A 21,828-nucleotide genomic window follows, 5' to 3' on the forward strand; every position below is an offset into this window, starting at 1 on the left:
AACCGATTCGGCCTCGCCCCCTTAGAGAAGTTAAAATTAGGGACTGATATTAGTAAACCATAGAAAGTTGAGGAATCTCAGGGTCTGGTAAAATGTTGTGCATGTGATATGAATGATGTTATCTAAGTCATGTGATTTCGAAATTTTATGCATGTTGTTATATTGTGCTCGAACGGCCCCCACTTGCTGAGTATTCCCAAATACTCACCCCTTACTCCCCTCCCCAGATAAATCCGAAGAGCAGATTGAGGAAGAAGAATCAGAACAATTCTGGGGCTTGTGATATAATTCGAGAATTGTAGTATTTGGATTTCGAATTTTCGTAATTTCAGTTGTAAGACGTTTCCGCATTTAATTCTTTTCAGTTGTAAAGACATTGGTATTTTTTGCGATTTATGAGATAAACTGGTTTTTGGTTTATACTGTGCTACGAGGCTGGTTGTTTTCGATTGTGTGATTGATAAACAACACCGATGTCGACTAACCCCGATCGCGGGGCGTGACAGAAATTCATGAATCCCTCAAACTAGCAAACTAGCTTACAAATTTCTAAACAAACAACATGAAATCTCCTTTCACATCTCTGTGTAATACTTTTCAGAGCGCTGCCCAAGAATTCATACTAACTACAAGATAATGCATTTGAATATAACAGTTGGCACATTAATTGACAGAGGTAACATCAACGAACAAATCTTCACTGCAAGGAATGGTGAGGCCAGCGATTGGGTGGCAAAATCCATATTCTTCTTCTTCAGCTTGGCATAACAAGTCTTGACTTGCATGTTTTCTTGAAATTGCAGATGAAAGTAAACTGTCGAATTTGCAGCTTATATTGATCTTCCACATCAGAAAAGTTTATTAAAGATTTATTTTATTAAGGCGGGATTATTTTTTCTAGACTACTAAATTTTTGTAAACATAATGGCGGGTAGGTACGAGATAACAAAGTTCAATTAAAGCAATTTTATGCTGTGGAAAATAAAGATATAAGCAGTTTTAAGAAAGGATAATTTCTTGGCGACTATTGGAGATAGACAGTGGAAATGATGAACGATAAAAAGTTAAATGAGATGAATGATAATGTTGTTGTCAATTTACATTTGGCTATAGCAGATGAAGTACTGTCAAGTATCTCTGAGATAAAAATGGAAAAAATTATCTGGATACTCTGACAAAGATGTACGAGGTCAAATCATTACACAACAAGATTTTTCTAAAGAGAAGGCTTTTATACTCTTCGGATGGCGAAATCCTCATCGATGACCGACCATATCAACATACTAAATGCAAGGTCAAAAATAAAACGACGTAATCCAACTGTACGCAAATCTAGGGAAAATGAAAAATGGCTAATTACATGATTTTAATTACTTAAATTAATTATGTTTGACATGTTTATATGGTTATGAAGTTGTTTTTTTCTTGAATGCATAAAACTTTATTTTTAAAATTTATTCCAGATGCGATCGAAGAACGGAGACCGAGGGCTGAAAAATAGAAAATATTTTTATTAAATGATTGTTTTTTATTATTTCAAATAAAAAGGTTGATGCTTTATGATATTTTTAAGATTAAGGAGTTTTGAGGTTATTTTATACGCCGAGCGTAATTTTATCGGTATTCGGTTTTCAAAAAAAATATGAACTTTTTTACAACTCGGCTAATAATTTCACGAATTTTCCTAAATGAAATATTTTATATATGCACTAATGGGCTTTTTGGGCCTATTTAACCATGTTAATGGGCCTAAACTTGCAATGAAGTTTAATTATCAATAAATAAGCTAGTAAACCCCTACCCCAAACCCTTAATCACAAGCCCCACTTCCCCTAACCACACAAACTCTTTTCCTCCCCTCATACACGTGCACAGACGAGTTTCAAGCATAGGGAAGCATCGGTTTTTGCAAGATAAATTCAGCCAAGGTTGTTCGTAGCCGTTCTTCACATCGTCGATTCTTTTTCGAGCGTAAATTACGCAAAGGCACGCCATAAATCTTTCTTTTCTCATCTATCACGCCCCAATATGTGTTTGATTATTGTTTGCATTAAAAACATGATTTCTTATTGAATATTTTCGTTTTTATGCATTCATGTATGAATAAGGTATGATTTTATGTTCCAAAACTTGATGTATTATTGCATGAAGGGGTTGCCATCATAGGGACATCAAAAGGGAAGATTTAATGGTGTTTAAACGTCCCTAGACCACGGTTTATAGGCTGCACAATAACAAGAACTGTGCTTGATCGAATCGAAGCATGTTGATGCACTAGGGCTCGGTGAAGGGGAACCACGGCTCATGGCTCGGCAGGGCTTGACCAGGGTTGAGGCCAGACGTGGTTGGGTGTACAGAAGAGTCCTAGCCATGCTAGGACTCGTGCACAACGGCTAGGAAGTAGTCCTTGCGTGATAGGACTCCTTCCCATGCAAGTCGAGAGTGCAGCTGTGCGCAGGGATCATGGCTCGGCCAGGGTTGTCAGGCTAGGCTAGGATAGGTTTTAGGGTGGTCCAGTGAGGGTCACGAGGGTAAGGGCTCGGGTGGTGATCGGGCCAAGGGTCCTAGCTGGATTTACGAAGAGTCCTAGTTTGTTGCTACTAGGTTCGCGCGGCTCGGGTTCGTTGTACAAAGGGCTGCACCGAGTTAGGTTTAGTCCAGTGGGTTTACTAGGGTCCATGGGTGTTCTGGGAAGGGGCTGGCTCGGGGTGGCATGGGTGCGGCTCATGGGAAACATGAGACGGTTCAAGGGAAAGGGGTTAGGGTTTGAATTTTTTGTTTTAACGGCTAAGGGTTCAAATCATGTTCCACGGGGGTCGAATCATGGTTCACGAGGGTAATTTAGGTATAAAAAGCCTATGTTTAAAATTTGAGAATTTATTAATAAATATTGAAATTAATTTGGGATTAAAACGCATTACGAATTAATAATTACGAAATAAATAAAAAGCCTTGAATTTAAGCTAAATAAAAATATCAAAAATTTATTTAAGCTTAAATAATTATTTGGGATGGTCTAGTGTCAACGAAAGTAAGAAAACGTCAAAATCAAAAAAATTATGTTTAGGGGTAAAAAGGTCATTTTACACTTGAAAAATAGTAAACTTCATGGCAGTGCCCCGAATGCTGTAATATTTGATAAAATGATTATTTTAAATGTTTAAAGAATTTTATGATAAAATGTTGATGCTAAAATATATGTTGCATGCTTGGTTTTAAAAGAAAATGATATTTTTATGCATGATTTTTATAAGTGATAAAAACAAGAGGAGGTGAAGTAATTGTGACTGTTATGATGTGAAGATGATATGAACAGGGATATCGTGAGGGAGAAGGCCCTAGAGAGAGCACATTTATGGGAGAAGGCCCCAGAGGGAACCCGACGATCGTATTTCCATATGATGATGATGATAGGCCAAGGCTCAGTTGACGAGTGAGAGTGTCGCTGATGTCCCCTTCGCCCAGTACTGTGGTTACATGTAGATGGATCCATCGACCTTATGATGAAATGAAAGTCAAAATTAACGATCTGAATTCAATAAAAGGAAAACGTATATGTATATGATGAAATGGAATATGGTTATGATAAAAAGGAAAATGTTTATGTTTATGAATGTTCATGCAATGTTATGTTTTGTAAAAGTATTTTCATTGTTGCATGTGATTGTACACGTATTACTCGTTATTATGATTATGGGTGGCTGAGTCAATAGACTCACTAGGTGTGATCGATGCAGATGAACATGATATTGAGGTTGAGGGAATTAATGGTTGATCGAACTGGACTGAAGGTGCACATAACCCGAGGACCAACGCTAGTTTTCCGGATTTATGATTTAAGTTTATTTTAAAGATTTTTACGACTTTTATTACGATTTTGAGTGGTTTTTTTAGATATTGTTAGAGTTAGCTTTATTTTTAAATATTGCTAAGTTTAGGTTTGGTAAAACGGTTGATGATTTTATGTTTCAAATTCTTTCCTTTAAATTTTCAAATATAGTTGGTTGTTTTATTTTAAAAATAGTGCAAAGTTAATTTAAAAATATGTATATATATATATATATATATATATATATATATATATATATATATATATATATAGAATCGGCCGAAATTACATGGAGGAAAAAAAATTAATATTTTTTAAGAAAAACGTGTAGTGGATGTTTCACTAAATACTCTATTTGTCTTACTCACTTCTATAGGGTTATAAAATTGAGGAAAATGAACATGCGAAACTTCTACTTCAAAGTTTACATGTGAAGACCCGAACTCGCCTATGCAAATCCATGAAGGACTTACTATGTCAAGCCATGAAATTTGAAAATTTTATAAACATACAGATTCAACCAAGCAATGAAATCTCATTCAAGCCATGAATTCAAAGCTGTATTTGAACAGCACATGGTCAACCTGTAACAATCCTTTTTAATGGTGCTTAAGGCCAGTAAAGAGTCCATAAACATGGCTGAAAATTGTGTGTAATCCTCTCTGCTTCTAACCTATAAATACCCCCCAAGAGTTGAAAGAAACCACACCAAAAAAAGCACAAATCTGTCCATTTAGCTGTTATTCTCGAGCTTCGGTTACCTCCATCCTACCCATATTTTGCCCCAAATTTTGAGCTGAAATTGCTGCTCAAGTGCTACCACTATCCGAAGTCCCTTCAGCTTGTTCGAAATTCCAGCAGCATACTTTTGATTTGCAGCAACCAAACGAGTCAAATTTGTCCAGAAACTTCGGCCGTTTGTTCGATTCTTTGGAGAAACCTTTGTGCGATTTCCAGCAAGCAATTTGAGTAAGGTTCTGCCTTGTATTGTCCATTTTTAAAGCAGGGATCCTTCTCCAAGTCGCGAACAGATTTTGAACCAAGTCTTCACTACAAGAAAAATGATTTTCCGCAGCACGTCATCAACAGTGTGCATTAAAAGCACGCTGCGAATACTACTTTTCACGGCGTGCACCCATATGTGCGCTGTTAATAGTGTTGCACTTGATATTATTAACGGCGTGCATTAAAAGCACGCTGCGGATCACGCTGCGGATAGTAATATCCGCATCACGCATTTATGTGTGCTGTTAATAAATTATATAAACGATAGCGTGCAGGTATATGTGAGCTGTTAATAACCTATGCAATTTTCACAGCGCACAATAAAGGCACGCCGTTAATAGTATTATTAACAGCGTGCATGTTTATGTGCGCTGTTAAAAGTAAATCATTTTTAAAAAAAAATCGTCTTTAGACATTAACTGCGTGCATGTTTATGTACGCTGTTAAAAGAAAATCATTTTTTAAAAAAAATCATGTTTAAACATTCACGACGTACATTAATCGCACGTCGTCAATAGTATTATTCACGTCATGCATATTCTTAGCACGCCGCGGAAAATGGATTCGAATTTTTAAATTCAAACCGTCGCTAATGTAAAGATTGCGACGGTTTACAATAATAAAATCGGCGACGGTTTAATAGAAACATCGTCGCGTTTAGCGGGGTTTTCTTAAACGGTCGCTAATATCCGTAAATCGATGACGGTTTAATAAAAAACCGTCGCTATGTGCGACTGTTCTATTTTAACCATCGCCACAAACGACGGTTTAATGTATAACCGTCGCTAATAGTGGCAAATTATCTATAAATATGAGACTTCCTTTCCATTTTCCTCCACACCACTTTACAACAATTAAAATATTTCTTGGAAAGCCATTTTTGTTATAGTGCTTGTACGAGTTCGAGCAGAGTTTCTCCCGCAAGTTCCTCACGTTTAATCTAAGAAAGAGAAAGGTAGGTGGGTTTTTTATATATATTTTCGGCACACTTATATTTCTTCTTAAGTGGACTTTTGATAAAAATGTTTTTACACTTATATTTCTTCGTAAATGAGCTTTTGATAATTATCTCTAATATAAAATGTGCACAATTATAATTCTTCTTAAGTGGGTTTATTATTGTTTTAAAAATGATATACGTATGTCTTTGAAAATTCGATCGGCATAATATATTCGTTTCTATTTGTTATGAAAATCATTGAATTGTTGTTTGATATTTGTTATAATAATTGAAAGCATGTTCGAAACATTTGAAATGCGCTGTAATTATTCGAATTAGAAATGGCAAGGAATTTCGATATTAGTTACGTTCTTTTTAGGCCATGATGCGGTGAGAGATAATAACCGTTCATTTGGCATCACCCCTTAGAGGAGTAATATATAGGGGACTGATCAGTAAACCATGAAAATGAGATGATTTTCAGTGATATGTTTTTATTTTTTTCGTATTTGTTTCAACATGATTATTATTGAAATTATGATAATGTATTCGTATAAATATAACCTTGATATTTGTTATACACAATCGACCCCCATTTACTGAGTATTTCCCCAAATAGTCACGTCTTACATACTCATCTCAGATAAGAACGAGGAACAAATCGAAAATAACAAACAAGAATATTTTTGGGGATGGTGATGAACCGTAAATAATTTAAAAATAGCCACAACATCCTTAACTATAGAAAATAATGCATTAAGTGGATTTAGATCACATAATAGACATCAATTGTAATTAATTATATAACATAATAAATTGTACCCCACATGGATTTTTGTTATATTTATATAACTAATTATGTTAAAATATCAAAATTATATTTTTCTTAATTTACCCACATGAATTAGAAGAAAAATTATTTTTATAGTTTTATTATAAAGTTACAGAAAAATCTTATGGAATTACAATTTTAACCCACGTGCAAATTCTATGTCACTGGATTTTTAAATATGATTTACATTGGTAAAACATGATATTACCTCAAATTTTAAATATTATATTTTTATGCAGTTATGCAACCTGCGAGTTTTTCTAATATGAAATGTGACATTTCCGAACTGAAGAGCGATAATATAAAATATGTAAAGAAAGAATTCTTCTTCAATTGGGATGGATGGATATTGATTATATTGTACGGAAATACGAACCATCTTCTATTATTGAAAGCATCATTCCAGATGATGTTGATTTTTATGAAAAATGGGAGCGATCTAATCGACTCTACGTAATGTTCATAAAAACCAAAATCTCTGCTGGTATGCATGGTTATGTCGATCAGTATAAAAATGTCAAAAAATTACTGAAGACTATTGATGAACAGTTTCAGTATTCAGATAAAGCACTTGTCAGCACCCTAATTATGGCTTCATTAAGGCTCACCAGTGTGAGAGGTGTGCGATAGCACATCATGAAAATACAGAACATAACGGCTCGACTAAGGACACTTGAAGTGGAAATGTCTGAAACTTTTCTTGTGCATTACATTTTATGCATTCTTCCACAACAATATGTACCCTTCAAAATTTCCTACAACACGAATAAAGATAAGCTGTCAATAAATGAATTAATGACCATGTGTGTTCAAGAGAAAGGAAGGTTGTTTGTGGAAACGAGTGATAATATTTTTATGACTACACAGGAAAGTATAAGAAGCAAGCCAAAGTCAAGGGAAAGGGGAAATGAATAATTCTACCCCAACCTGACATCAAGAATGAATCCAAGTATTTTTTCGATAAAAAGACGGGACATATGAAGAAGGATTGCAATAAATTTAAGGATTGACTTGAAAAGAAAGGTATTCCTATTTCATTTGTCTGTCATGAATCTAATATGGTTGATATGATTTATAACACATTGTGAGTTGATTCTGGTTCTACAATCTATGTTACAAATACCTTGCAGGGTATGAAAAACCTAAGGAAACCTCTAGGAAATGAGCGGAACGTCTATTCAGGAAACAAGATATCTTCACATGTGGAAGCTATTGTGACTTGCTGCTTTATATTGGATAGTAGTTTTATTTCAAAATTGGAAAAGACATTTTATGTTCCTAGTTTTTCTAAGAATTTAATTTCAGTTTCAAATCCCGGTGTCGACTAACCCCGGTCTCGGGACGTGACACCAGCATCATAGCCTACTCAAATAATTCATTTTACCTTCTGTTAATCAAGACAATAAAACAGTAAGTGGGTCCAAATTCATGTGAACCACAACTCTGTTTCGTCTAAGTTCTATAATTTGAGGGGGTGTCACCTTTGTTTGCTGTTAATTAAACAGCATTTACTAAACGTTAAATGGCTCAAATTTTAAGAACAAAGATGATTTTATATGATGGCGTCTTGGGCCCGATTTATCAATTTGTTTGCTCTTCCATGGATATTGAGAGGTCTAGTTAAATTATGAATGTGATTTGGGAGAGAAAAGTCATGCGATGTGCAGTGTGCCTTAATTCCGATCTTCAAAGCAAAGTGGGACATAAACTTGGAGCATCCTTCTGCGATATTTGATTTTGTAGAAATTAAGGAGATGACAACTGCAACTATAGAAGCTATTTCTTGAACTAAAAATTATTTTTTTGTTTTTGATGTCTTCTTTGCTTTCTGATGAACTTAGAGTGATCATTACCAATTCTCTTGAAGTCATTCTTGGTTTTATTTGGTTCACCTTATGCTTCTTGGTTTCACATATATTTTCGTTCCAAATCTGCGTTAGAACAATGAGACAGACAAGGAAATGAATTCAAACAATATACATGTTTTGAATTAAAAAATCGGCTCAGTAAATTCCCAAAATTTTCTTTCGTTCACGAAGTTAGAATTAGGAATTTTAAGTTTATATTTGAGTGGAGAGATTTTGAATTTGTCTTCCAATCATCATAATTATTATGAAGCATCTGTCATTTCAAATCATCTTCCCATCACCACCTTCAGCCACAAAGTTTTGTGGGACTCTACTCAAATAATTCATGTTGCAAAAACCTACACCAAGATTTACATTGTTATCTGCTAATCAAGAAACAGGATGTTGGAACCACAATTTTGTGCTTGCTATAATACATTCTATTGATTGAAGGGTGGCACATTTGTTTGTTGTTACTTCAACCGCATTTACTAAATGTTAGATGGATCATATTTTTAAACCGTTTATATATGAATGGCCCTACGAGGTCTTGGACCCCATTTATCGATTTTAGGCTTGAAATCTCCAGCCCGATTTCTGGTGTCCGTTAGCTCTTCGTCAAATATTGAGTGGTCTTATTGATGAATATGAGTTGCGAAAGAAAAATCATGTGATGTGTCTGATTCCATTGTCATAGTTCAAATCTTCAAAGCATCGGTGTAGTTACGTCCACTGCTGCAGTTTACTTTTCTTTAAATTCGATGTTTTCTTTGCTTTCTTATGAACTTAAAGAAGAATGATGGCAATTTTCTTGAAGCCATTCTTGGTTTTCTAGAGTTCAGCTTACAGGTCTTTGCAGGCTACCAATGTCTGAATTAATTAAGATGAGCTTCGAGATATATATACAGATTCTCACATATATCTTCTGGAGTTTTCGATCCAAATCTGCAGTAGAACAATGAGAGAGGGCAATTACTTTAAATAATACACATTTTTTAGATTAAAAATTTGCGGTATAGTACTCCTAAACTTTCTTTAGAACAATGAGAGAGGGCAAAGATTTTAAACAAGCTATTTCTTCAATGAATAACATCTTAAATTTGTTTCTGAGATTTTAATTGCTTTCTTATGATTTTCACGAAACAAATTACCACTTTCTTGAGGGAATTGATGGTTTTCTTCGGTTAGCCCCAAACAGAAGAAAACATATACTTCCGAACACGAGGCTGTCTGTTTTAGATCTTGCATAATCTTCCAACAGAATTATTATGCAATATTTAAGAAAAGGATAAAAGCTTTTGAATCAAATATTGGATCACTAATTTCCAAAATTTTCTCTGGATACATATCTTTTTCCAACATCATGTATACTGATTGTGATGAGTAGAAAAAAGACAGACACGACTCCCTCAAACTGCCTAAAATCCCACTTCTCTAAAATTTGGTATATTATACATCATATTCTGCTCAAGCGAGAGGTGACATCTACAAACAGTTCTCCGCTGCAAGGAATGGTGAGACCACCCATCGGATGGTAAAATCCATATTCTTCTTCAGCTTGACACAGCAAATCTTGAAACAAATGGTGGTTCAAATATGACACAGGAATGACGAACCGTTGCTTATATTCACCCTCCCCTACATAAACAGCGCAATGTCCCTTCGGCACATGATCACCTGATCCTCTCGAATTCGATCTTTTCTCACTAGATAAAGATCGTCTAAGCACTTGTCGAATGGCCATTTCCGAGCCAAAGAAAAAGTAGAAAATACAGCAAGATCGAAACTCTGAAATGTTATATGGAAATTGGAATCAGAAGTGTTTGAGCCTTGATGAGTACTAGACTTGTTGGTTTGAAGCTTGGAAGTGTGGTATATATATAGATAAACGTAAATTTCTCACATCCTTCGAAATCTTGGTCCAGAAATCAAGACCAAGCTGGCAAGTGGATATATTTATTACAAAGTCAGCACAAACACATGAAGAATCACATGAAATTGTCTGATGCAAAAACCATATTTCCCCAGTCCCCACCAGTACTGAAGTGAAAATATAACCACTAAAGTATGCCTGTGGTACCAGATGTATTTAATTCAAGTACTTTGGCCCACAGAGGTCTATTTCTTCATAATTCACATTAAGAAATCAAGAAAAGTTGTGGTGTGTAAACTAAGTAAATTGTAGTGATAAAAATCTATAATGTAATATTTACTATACGTATTGAAATCGTGTGTGGAACAAAATCAATGAAAAAAAGTAATCAAACACTTGTGGGGTGAAGAAGGGACTCATTCTATTTAGTAGAAGCATAATAGAAAATCAAAAATCGTATCCAAATTGCAATATGTAAGTGCAACCTTTGTTACCAATATTGTAATTAGGAGTAAGCATTTTAATTCGGAAATTGGCTTTTTATTTTAAAAATTATCGGTTAAATCACTTTGGTTCTCAGGCTTTTATTTTAAAATATTGGTTGACCGATATTTTTTTAAATAATATTACTTTTTATTTAGGCCTAAATAATATTAATTTTTATTTAGGCCTAAATAATATTTGTACCATCCATAATATATTTTTTAGGCCATGGGTTTTGGCCGTTATATTGTTGGCTTAAGTCTTTCTTTCTTCATCTTCTTTTTTAAATCGGTTAACTCGGTCGGGTTACTTCGGCTACTGACCGAGCCAACATGTAGTTTTAGCGTTCCAAGTTCGTGAAAGAAATAATAAAATTATTATATTTTTATTACAAGTTTACAGAATTGGATTTTGAGTTTTATAGCTAGAGTATCCAATTCATGACCAATATATTTTAATTATTCAATATGATTATTTGGTCTTTTGTTTAATTTAATGAAAATTTTTAATTCGGGTATAAATTAATTAAAAAAAATTGTGTTTTTCTTCACTTCTATTCCTTAACTTCTGTTTGTCACGAAATTTGCGGGCGTGCCAGGCACGTGTTTGTGCCAATTGTGAAATAATCTGACTTCGTTTATCAAGCGTTGCGATTCTCGGTTCGATCGTTAGTTATAATTCCTTCGAAATGGCTTCAAAGCTAAACGTGTAAACTGAGAAAATTACAGAAATTATAGAGAGAATCCATTGACAATATCAAACTTAAATATGCTGTTATGAATTTTGATCAACATTTTTACAAGAAAGTCGGAGGAATACATAAAAATTCAAATACTTGGCTGTTGGAAATCGAAATAAATGAGCATAGAATTGATGGAATTCTGCAGAGCTTTGCTGTAGATTTTTGTGTTGATTTTGTCGGGGCTCCCTTCTGATTTCCTTCATTCACTTTTGTCACATTCTGCACAGCAGCTTTCCCTTCCCCCATCACTCCACGTTCTTCCACGTTCTTCCACGTCGGGCAATGACAGCAACTGATACTACGTTTCTTCATTGGGCCAACTGCAATCTTACTTGGGCTTCATCCATTGGGCTGTGCCTTGGGTTTCATGAATTTTGGCTAATTAAATTGCTCACACCCAAGTTGGGTCCTTGGTCAATTAATTTGGGCTAAACAACTTCTAAAAAAAGTAATATTTTAATTCAAAATAAATATATACGTAATATTTCTCTAAATTGCTTAATATCTTTTATAATATATTATTTAATAATATTGCATTATCTCATAAAATATGAAAGCAACACTAATACTACATATTTGAAACAAAAATATTAGCAATTTTATATAATAATAATAATAAACATCAGAATCAAACAAATCATTTAAAATTTCGATGCCAACTATTATATTTTGTTTAAAAAATCACATGTCCAAATTGTTGGAAATTGAATGAAATTTAGAATTTGAATAAAAAATATGTCTCATGAATCTGAGAATGTCTTTTCGTCTCTCAATATTCTTGAGTTAATTGTGACTCAAATTTATAGAAATGTCTTTTGACTTTCCACATTCTTGAGTTAATTGAAGACTTTTGACTCTTCATATACTTGAGTTAATAGGAAAATTAATTGAGTTAATTAATTTTGCATGACTCTTGGTGTGCATTTTGGGGATTATAAATAGTGGATTCATTTCCTCATTTCAAATATATGAAATCTTATCTCTTTCAAGTATTCTCTTGCAATTCATGGCCTCCGTTAAATCTCGGTGATAAAGTGAAGGTACGTTTTCAGTTCGTCGTTGTAGTGCCTCGTGCTAAGTCACTCTGGTTGTTCCGTTGTATCCTGGGAAACAGACGTTCAAGATGATCCTCGAAGCACATACAGGAGGGGACGAATCTGTTTTAAAGACGCTCTACTTCGTACAGGCCTCGGTTTGATTTACTTTAAGCTTTACTCTACTGTGTTTTCTTCACCATTTAGTTCATTGGTTTTTACGAAAGTTTACTATACTTTATCGTTCGATATATTGTTCACCACAAATAATATAAACAACATAAATAGAAATTTAATTATAAAAATAATAATGTAACACATATAAAAACATATCAAATACTTGTTTTAAGTTTCTAGAAATACATGTTTAAAAATAAATGTCTTTACGCAACAATTCAAAAACATTAAAATTTTATTTTTCCAAAGAATTGGTGGGTTGGCAGCCTGACTGCTCTAGTAATCGTATCATTCCATTTATCACAAACCAAAAGGTGCTAAAATAGAAAAACGAAAAGTGACCAAATTAACCAAAATATAGTTTTCCTTCAATCATATGATGTTTGGTGTATATGTCGTGTCGGGCGATCAATTACGATTGCCGGCCTCAAATGTCCACGGCTCGCCAAACCATTGTTTTTGTTGTCCGTAAATTTTAATTTAATCCTACCTTTAAAGAAGAAGAATGACCAGATTTTTTTTTTTTATATAGTAAGCAATGACTAGATTTAATGTATCAGCAGTGCATGAGACTGATAGATTGACCCAAGAATCTCATTCCTTTACGCCTTTGTGGCGGCTTTACCACAGAAGTCGCTATCCCCCATTCAAAATGCTCTTTATATGCCATTCCGCCATCTTACGAAGTTATTGATCGGGTGTCGCCGCCGCAGTTAAAGCCATGGCTTTCGACGGGTTTCGGCCACTGGACGAGAAAATATTGGTGGAGTACTTGAAGGCCACCCCTTCTCTGGCATCGAAGCTGGGCAACCAGTTCGATGATTTGGAAATCAAAGAAGTGGGAGATGGAAATCTTAACTTCGTCTACATCGTTATTGCTCCAGCGGGTTCTTTTGTCATCAAGCAGGTAGGAAGTGATTGCTATGTTCTAGCCGACCTGAGATTTTTTTTATGTTTGAGGCGAACAAAAAAAAAATGGTGTCGTTGAAAAGCTGAACATTGATATGTTTTTTCATCTATATACATGATAATATAAATAATAAATTCTAAAATAAAAGATAAACAAAATATATAATCTCAAAACAATATCATAAACAAATATTAATAAAGTATGACATGTTGGATCTCGGTTTTCTACGCGCCCAAACGCAGCGGAAGTTTTAAAATTTTATTTATTTTGACAATCAAAAATATATATTGCTTTGGGCGCTCGTATGATTTAACAAAAACATACATAGGGTGTTAGAATCGTTATACCTTTGGTGAATTAATCACTGGACATCAACCGATCCGGTATAACAGATCTGGCTCTTGATGAATCCCTACGAATTTTCTTCAAGAGATTCCTTTCTTTCCTTCTAATTAGGTCCACGACTGAATAGATTGTTCATCTTCTAAATTGTACTAGAAATTTAGAAGAACTTTTGTGTAGAGAAAAATATTTTGAGAGATCTCTTTTCTTAAAGAGTGGCCAAAAATTTGGAGGATTTTGAAAGTCTCGTGTCTCACCATAGGAAGACCCCAAAACTTATTTAAAATATTTTGTAATCTCCTTCACGTAAAACAAGGAGCAAAATCCTTATGATTATGTCTAATCTTTAATTTACTAAATTAATTAGATAATTAATTCAATTAAAGATTCTACAAAATATTTTCATGCCATTCACGTGAATCACTATTGGAGATTGGTGGAGGCTTTATCTTTTAGGTCAAAATTTTCTTAAAAAGAAATTTTCATGACCTGATTATCATAATTAACATTAATGGTCTTGATTAATTAATTGAGCTAGTCCAACTAGTTTAATTAATAAATCAAAGTCCATTAAGAACTTTAATTATTTAGTATGTTGGACTTGTACTCCTACAAGCCCATTAAACATACTTTCCATCATATTTAATTTAATTTTTAATAAACTCAACTTTTGAGTTTAATAAATTAAATGTATTATAAATTCAATTCTTTGAATTTCATCACCTCCAAAATTTAATATTTAATAAACCCAACATTTGAGTTTAATAAATTAAATTATCAAATTTTATAAATTCAAATCTTTGAATTTATTATCTCCAAATTTTATAAATTCATAAATTCAACTCCTTGAATTTACTATCTCATAAATTCAAATTCTTGAATTTATTTTCTCAAAATTTAATTATCATAAATTCAACTCCTTGAATTTACTATATCATAATATAAATTCAACTTCTTGAATTTATTCTCTCAACGGGAACAAACGATCCAGTGCTTGTGTGACCCTCAATGGTTCAGGGATACAGCTAGCCGTGGGTTCACAACTCTTTGTGATTCAGGACATAATCCTTTATTCGGGCTTACCCTAGTTAGCCCCATTCTTTTCATCAACGCCTTGATCAAAAATGTCAGAACTCATTTCTGATTGCACCCATCGGATCATGGTAAGAGCGTCTAATAGCATCGCCCCATGATCCCCTAGGTATCACTGATAGTGCCTGCAAGAACCAGCCGATTATGATTAACGTACAGTACGGTCCCTTCATCTCATATATCCCGATCGAATCTGCAACCATTGGTTCATCGAGGGTTGCATATTAATTCGATAACTATGTGATAACTATAATAGTGGCATCGCGTGTACTATTGGAGAACTCCTTCTCCAACGTACATCTCATACTCTGGCCAGAGATTCCATGCACTATTATTACATTAGATCACATAGGATATCCACACCCGCGGGTGAGCGGTGAATCCCCGACTACAATGCACTGGCTCCTATATGTGTCGCAACTATACACAACCTCGCCACCTGATGACTCTCCTGGAGCCGGTAAACGAGTCAAAGCACAACCCTAGCATATAGAGCCTCAGTGTTGTCCCGAGTCGTAAGGACTAATGGTGTACAATCATAACCACGGACTTACCTTCTCGATGAATGATAACCACTTGGAAAGTCCGAGGGAGGGTTGTTCGGTATAATCATCATATGACTACCCATCTGTATGTTTGGACATCTCTATGCCCTTACCAAGAAACACAGTACACAACATCACAGATGCTAGTCTCGAGCTCAAGCGGCATTTATCCATGTTTTAGGCGGCTGAATCGACTAGGAATGAATTTAGAATATGCAGTGTTTACAAATGAGTTTCAACATCGAATTACGATTCATTTGTATTAAAGCATAATCAAGGACTTTATCTATGCTGCTTGCATGGGTATACAGATAAAGTATAACGAAACCATTAAAAAGTAAATTATATTAAAATAAAGATTGTTTATTACACTTGAGTCAATAAATTTCCTAGCCAACCGTTAGCTTGCAGAGCATCTACTCTAACATGACCATCTAAACAAAACATTAAATTCATGTTTCGAACCAGTATATACCTTTGAATAATGTTTATTTCGTAGTTTTTAAGCGAAAGTGTGGATTAAGTTTGCATAGTCAATTATATCAATCAATTTTTCTTAACCGAAAACATAGTCAAGTGGCTCTTTTGAGAACTATTTCATCTTGTTTGAGCTGGTTAAAATATCTGCAGGCTCTTCCTTATATTCGTTGCATAGGGGAGTCATGGCCTATGACGAAGGAGCGTGCCTATTTTGAAGCATCAACTTTGCAAGAACATGGTCGTTGGTGTCCTGATCATGTTCCTGAAGTTTATCATTTCGACCAGACAATGTGTCTGATCGGAATGCGATACCTAGAGCCACCACATATAGTCTTAAGAAAAGGATTGATAGCTGGGATTGAGTACCCGTTACTTGCTGAACACATGTCTGAATATATGGCCAAAACATTGTTCTATACTTCCTTACATTATCTGACCACCACCAATCATAAAAGTGCAGGCAAGCAATGGAACAACCATGGAATTGATTTTGTCTTATGGTTATGTTTATACATGCATCTTAATTGCTTACTCCATGTTTGAAAGTATTCCTTTTGATGACTATTTTAGACAATCATGGAAGGACTGACATAATAATGGTCATTAAAAAACAGTTTATGCTAATAAGGTCAACTTAACTAAATATATTAGGTTTCATGCTGAGAGTTTTGAACTTATGGCTTATAGCTTTGATATTCATCCATTTGATTTTTGTCATTATTTCAATAGAACTGTAATTTGCCCTGTGAATACAAATTTAACTGTGGTGAAATGCTTGGATCATGTGACAATTTTTTCCACTTCATTGACAGTTGCGAAATATTGCGGAAATGTGGAGTTATGTAAACATACTGAACAGGTTGTTTTTTCTGACCCCTACAAAATATCCGAGTATAACTGGTGGACAACCCCTTATCTTGATGCTGATGCTGAGACAGTTCGGGGGGATAACATTTTGAAACTTGAAATCGCTGAGCTAAGATCCAAGTAAAATGCGTAATTGGATACCGCTTCTTCGTATTTCATGTAATTCGTCTGCCTTTTGCTTTTTGACGTGATACAAAATGTTTGTTTCTTGTTTGGCATCTTTCCCATTCAGATTCTCTGAAAGAACCCAAGCTCTTATACATGGTGATCTACATACTGGATCTGTCATGGTTACCGCTGAATCAACTCAAGTTATAGATCCCGAGTTTTCTTTCTATGGACCTATGGGGTTTGATGTAGGAGCATTTATTGGTAACCTGATTTTAGCTTATTTTGCACAAGATGGACATGCAAACGAGGGGGCTGATCGAAAAGTATGTTCTGTCTCTATGGTCCTATCAAAACCAATATTTCAGTCTTATTTCTAGATATTATATCAATTTTGTATTGTCTGTTAGGTCGTTTTTTGGTATTTTTGTGTACATATGTCGTTTTCTCATTCTTTGGGGTTTATTAGTTTGCACGTTTATTCTGTTCCCTTCATCTGTTTCTTGAACACCTGAAAATACATTTTTCGTCCTGGGGTTTAGGCGTTTAGCATTGTTTGACTCTTTTTTGGGATGGATGATCTTGTGAGTAATGATTTTCAATCAAGTATTGTTGGTCACATCTGGTCTATGGTTGGTACTGATCCATGGAAGATGGGCATTATGCCGGTAATTAATATTAAAATAGTGAATGTAAGTAACTTTAAGATGACTTTGCTTCTTATAAGTCACACTTTTGATCTAAAATAAGGCGAGGTTGCTTCTGTTGAAAATGTAGGCATTGACTTCTTTCTTATCACTTCTGCCAACAGAAAACAAGGCTTCACAAAAACACTACTCTTTCCGCGAGGGAAGCACGGAGAAATTTTTGTTTACTTTTTGAATGCGGGTTTAGTTTTTGGCGATTGCACCCTTCACAAAATATGATGTTTGTCAGAATAATTTCGTGCGCATTACATATTCTCTAGCATAATAAGATGTTAACTTGATCTACATGATTTAAATCAGCTGTACAAAGTGTGGATTTTGAAGACAATCTCAGAGACCTGGAACCTCTTCGACACGAAGTTCACTGCACTTTGGGATAAACACAAGGATGGTCCTGGTGAAGCATATCTCCCAGAAATTTACAATAATCTAGACCTCCAGCTCCTGATAAAGAAAAAAGCTATGGACGATCTTTTCCATGACACTCTAGGATTCGGTGCTGCCAAAATGATCCGGTTAGATAAAAACCATTCCTTTTTCATGAATGTAGTCTTTTCTTCTTTGTTTGAGCTTTCAGACTTCTTAATCTATCAGAAAAGCACAAGAACATCTATGTTAAACGGGACATGTCTTAAAGTTATCTGGAAATATTTGAGCAGTTGAATGCGCAGATATTTATTGCCAATTTCCTATGTATGCCTGGTTTTATAGAGTCTAATGACCTGAGAGGCTTCTGGTTGATGTACAGGAGGATTGTTGGTGTAGCTCACGTCGAAGACTTTGAATCGATCAAAGAGGCCAACAAAAGAGCAGATTGTGAACGCAAAGCTCTAAATTTTGCCAAGACTCTGCTCAAGGACAGGAGGCAATTCCACAATATAAACGAAGTTGTTTCAGCTATCGAGCTACTCGACATATGCTAAGTTCTTTTGTCCAATAGTTAATGATTTACACGCACTCTTTTTTATCAGTATTCTCTTAATGTACTTTTTACTTGTAGGCTCTGATTGTTGAAGCTTGCATACCATATATAGATTGATATACATAGAACATAATTACATATAATTAATACATATATTTGGAGGTGAATTTTAGTGGTTAGATCTGTTTCTTTATGCATCTTGTAGACTGTAGAGTAGTATTCAACTCTGTTCGAATTTAATGGTACACAACCAGCGAGCCCGGACCGCGAGAGAGTCCAACGCCTCGCGCACAGGCCAGGGGACGGGTCAAGATTTTAAAAAAAAGTCACTTTGCCGTAAGAATTTTGCCCAAAAATGAAATGAAATACCGTATTCTTTTCGCTCTTCGGCTTTCATCAATCTATTGTTTATTTAGTATTGATTCTTGAATTTCATAGAACATAGCTGTTTTTTTGGTTTTTTGGTTTTTTTTTTTTTTTAGGAATGTTGGTGGTATTTGTTATTCATGGCCATGATCAGAGCAAGAAATTTCAACTGGTGCATTCATTTTTATGAGTATTACGTAGGGTTGTCAAATGATTGGTGGTTCATTTTTATCATTTTATGCACCTGGAAGAATTATGCACCTGGAAGAATTGCAAAATTTTATAATTCTATACTCGTAAATTAATATATCTAATGCAGATTGAGGAGTTGATGAATGACCAAAACAGAACAAACTGTTCCTATTTACGATTTTTTAATTAAAAACTCTAGCCCTGTTTTATTGTTTGTACGGTATTGAATAAATGGGGCACTGAGAGCTCTGGACCCAAAAATGGGGATATTTTGTTATTCACAAAAACTTTTTTGGGACGATTTTACAAGCCAATTTTGTGATATGAGTATCTAATTTGATTCACCTATGAAAAAAATTATTTTTTATGCCAAAAATATTACTTATTATTGTAAATATAATCAGTATTGATCTCGAGACACCTTCCTCCATGATACCTAGTAGTTTTTATTTAAGTTCGGTATGAACTATCAACCACACGGTTTTGAAAGGGAATATTTGAGGTATAATAAATATATATGTTGGGATAGATCGATTTTAATTCAATTTTAAAGGCTAATTTAGGGATACGGCGTAAAAAAGTATACGAATAATTTTAAAGTTTTATGAAAAATTATGGGGGTTTAAACAAAATTCTAAAACACATAATATATATTTTCGAAAGAAAAAAAATCACACATAACATGTGGCCAAACATGAGGGCAAGCGAAAGCATTATGGTTAAGATTTTTCGGTTAGAGCGTAAAAAAAAAATGTTGTGTTTATTATAATTAAAATTTCGTCAAGTGAATCAAAGAATAAGATAGTATATGAAAACAATATATATAATACAAAAAATAAATATATGTGAATTGAGTCAATCAGTAAATATTTGTAAAGCAAAACAATATTTTGACATACAAAATAATATTTTTCATAAATTATGTCATATTAGATCAAGACATGTATGACAAAATTAATCAGTCAAACAATCTCATAATTTTTTTATGTATTAATTTATTTTGAACTACAATGCAATTAATCTTGAACCGTGACATACTAAATTGGGACAGTCACATGGGATTGACTTGTTATGGGATTGACTTGTTTTTACTTTTTCGCTCTAACAAATGACCAGATTCAATGTATTAACCAAAGAATCTCATTCTTTTTATCATTAATCGAGTCGAATATATCATTTTTCATTTGCAAATTTCTCGTTATCCATGCCTCCATTGATTTGAAAGACACTCCTTGGTGATATTCTTAAAATGACTCGAGTCATCCATAGACTCGGACAGATAAGGAGGACCAAAGTAAGACAAGTTTAGAGTTGGTCCAAAGAAGCCAATAAGAGACTAAGTAAAAGTCAGCTCGGATAAAGAAAGACTAACAAGTATAAAGAACCTCGAGCATGCAGCAATGCATGGAAGCATATCAGATCACTATGGACTCATACAAGCCGGGCTCATATTCTTGGCCACGCAAGACAGAGTTGAATGATACTGTTCGGGTGGAAAAAGTTTCTGACCACACAGGAAATCCCTTGGCATCCCGGGCACATGCAACACTTTGGAGTCTTCCCTAACCAGACAAGGCAGGGTTCTCGAGAAGATTAAGTTAAGTGATCGTAGACCATGTCCACCGATGATCGAGGGGTATGTTCCTCTCCAAATTTCCAGACCATCCAACCGGTCTCACATTACCCGGTCACCAGCAGAAACAGTCCAGATCGGTTCCTTCCTACTCAAACCAACCATGAGAAGATGGGAACGGGGCCCATAAGTATGGGTCACCATATCTTGTAATCATTAATATGACAAATCAGTGTTCATGACAAGACTAGGGACAATATGGGTCGACATGCCTACTATCAGTCTGCAGAGCATGGGTAGACGTCTAATTAAGAACCGTGTCCAGCGCAATCAAGGTCGTTTTCTCTCTCATAAATATCTAGGTTTTCTCATTCATTTGGAACAGAAGGTGTTGCATTCTACTAGATTCAATAAATTCTCTATTTACTTAGTGTGTCTTGTATTGATTTGAGCGTCGGAGTTGTGATACCAAAAACCTTTATGGCGCCCACTGACATTTTGTTGTTGAGTGTGTTGCAGATCATCTTACCTGAGCTCATCCTATTCGGTCATGAGTACTCGTAGTGAAGGCCAGGCCACCCAAGCTCATCTCATTTTGTCAAAAATGTTCACAATGAAATTATACATCTATATCCAATAGATTGTCCACCTAGCTCATCCAATCGACCCGGGCATTATCATTGGCACCGTCTGTTAGAAAGCGGATCTATAGACATAAATATGGTTTTCAATTGAAACTCAACTCGGAGATATCCTTCTAGAAGGGAGACCACAGACTCTGGGGTCCCCGAGCTTGGCATGTTAATCAAGCCAAGCTCGAGCTTGATTCATTAATAGCTCGTTTAACATGTTTAACAAGTGTGGCTTGAGCTCGTCTCGTTTTCGAGCTCGATAAGCATAGAATTGAGCTCGAGTTTGAGTTTGAATCGAGCTTGTTAAAAATTAAATATATCTATAAACTA

The 21,828-nt window shown here is 34.8% G+C and overlaps 1 protein-coding gene across 1 annotated transcript; it reads left to right on the forward strand.

Annotated features, from left to right (window-relative positions):
• Positions 1-13,291: 13,291 nt before the first annotated feature.
• LOC140827344 (methylthioribose kinase-like) lies at positions 13,292-18,974 on the forward strand. The gene is made up of 6 exons (XM_073189998.1): positions 13,292-13,669; positions 16,282-16,591; positions 16,944-17,118; positions 17,231-17,432; positions 18,114-18,328; positions 18,562-18,974. The coding sequence occupies exons 1-6, from the start codon at positions 13,484-13,486 to the stop codon at positions 18,734-18,736; spliced, it is 1,263 nt and encodes a 420-aa protein (XP_073046099.1). The 5' UTR covers positions 13,292-13,483; the 3' UTR covers positions 18,737-18,974.
• The last annotated feature ends 2,854 nt before the right edge of the window (positions 18,975-21,828 follow it).

This window comes from Primulina eburnea, chromosome 1, assembly GCF_022965805.1.
Source record: "Primulina eburnea isolate SZY01 chromosome 1, ASM2296580v1, whole genome shotgun sequence".
Taxonomy (NCBI): Eukaryota; Viridiplantae; Streptophyta; class Magnoliopsida; order Lamiales; family Gesneriaceae; genus Primulina; species Primulina eburnea.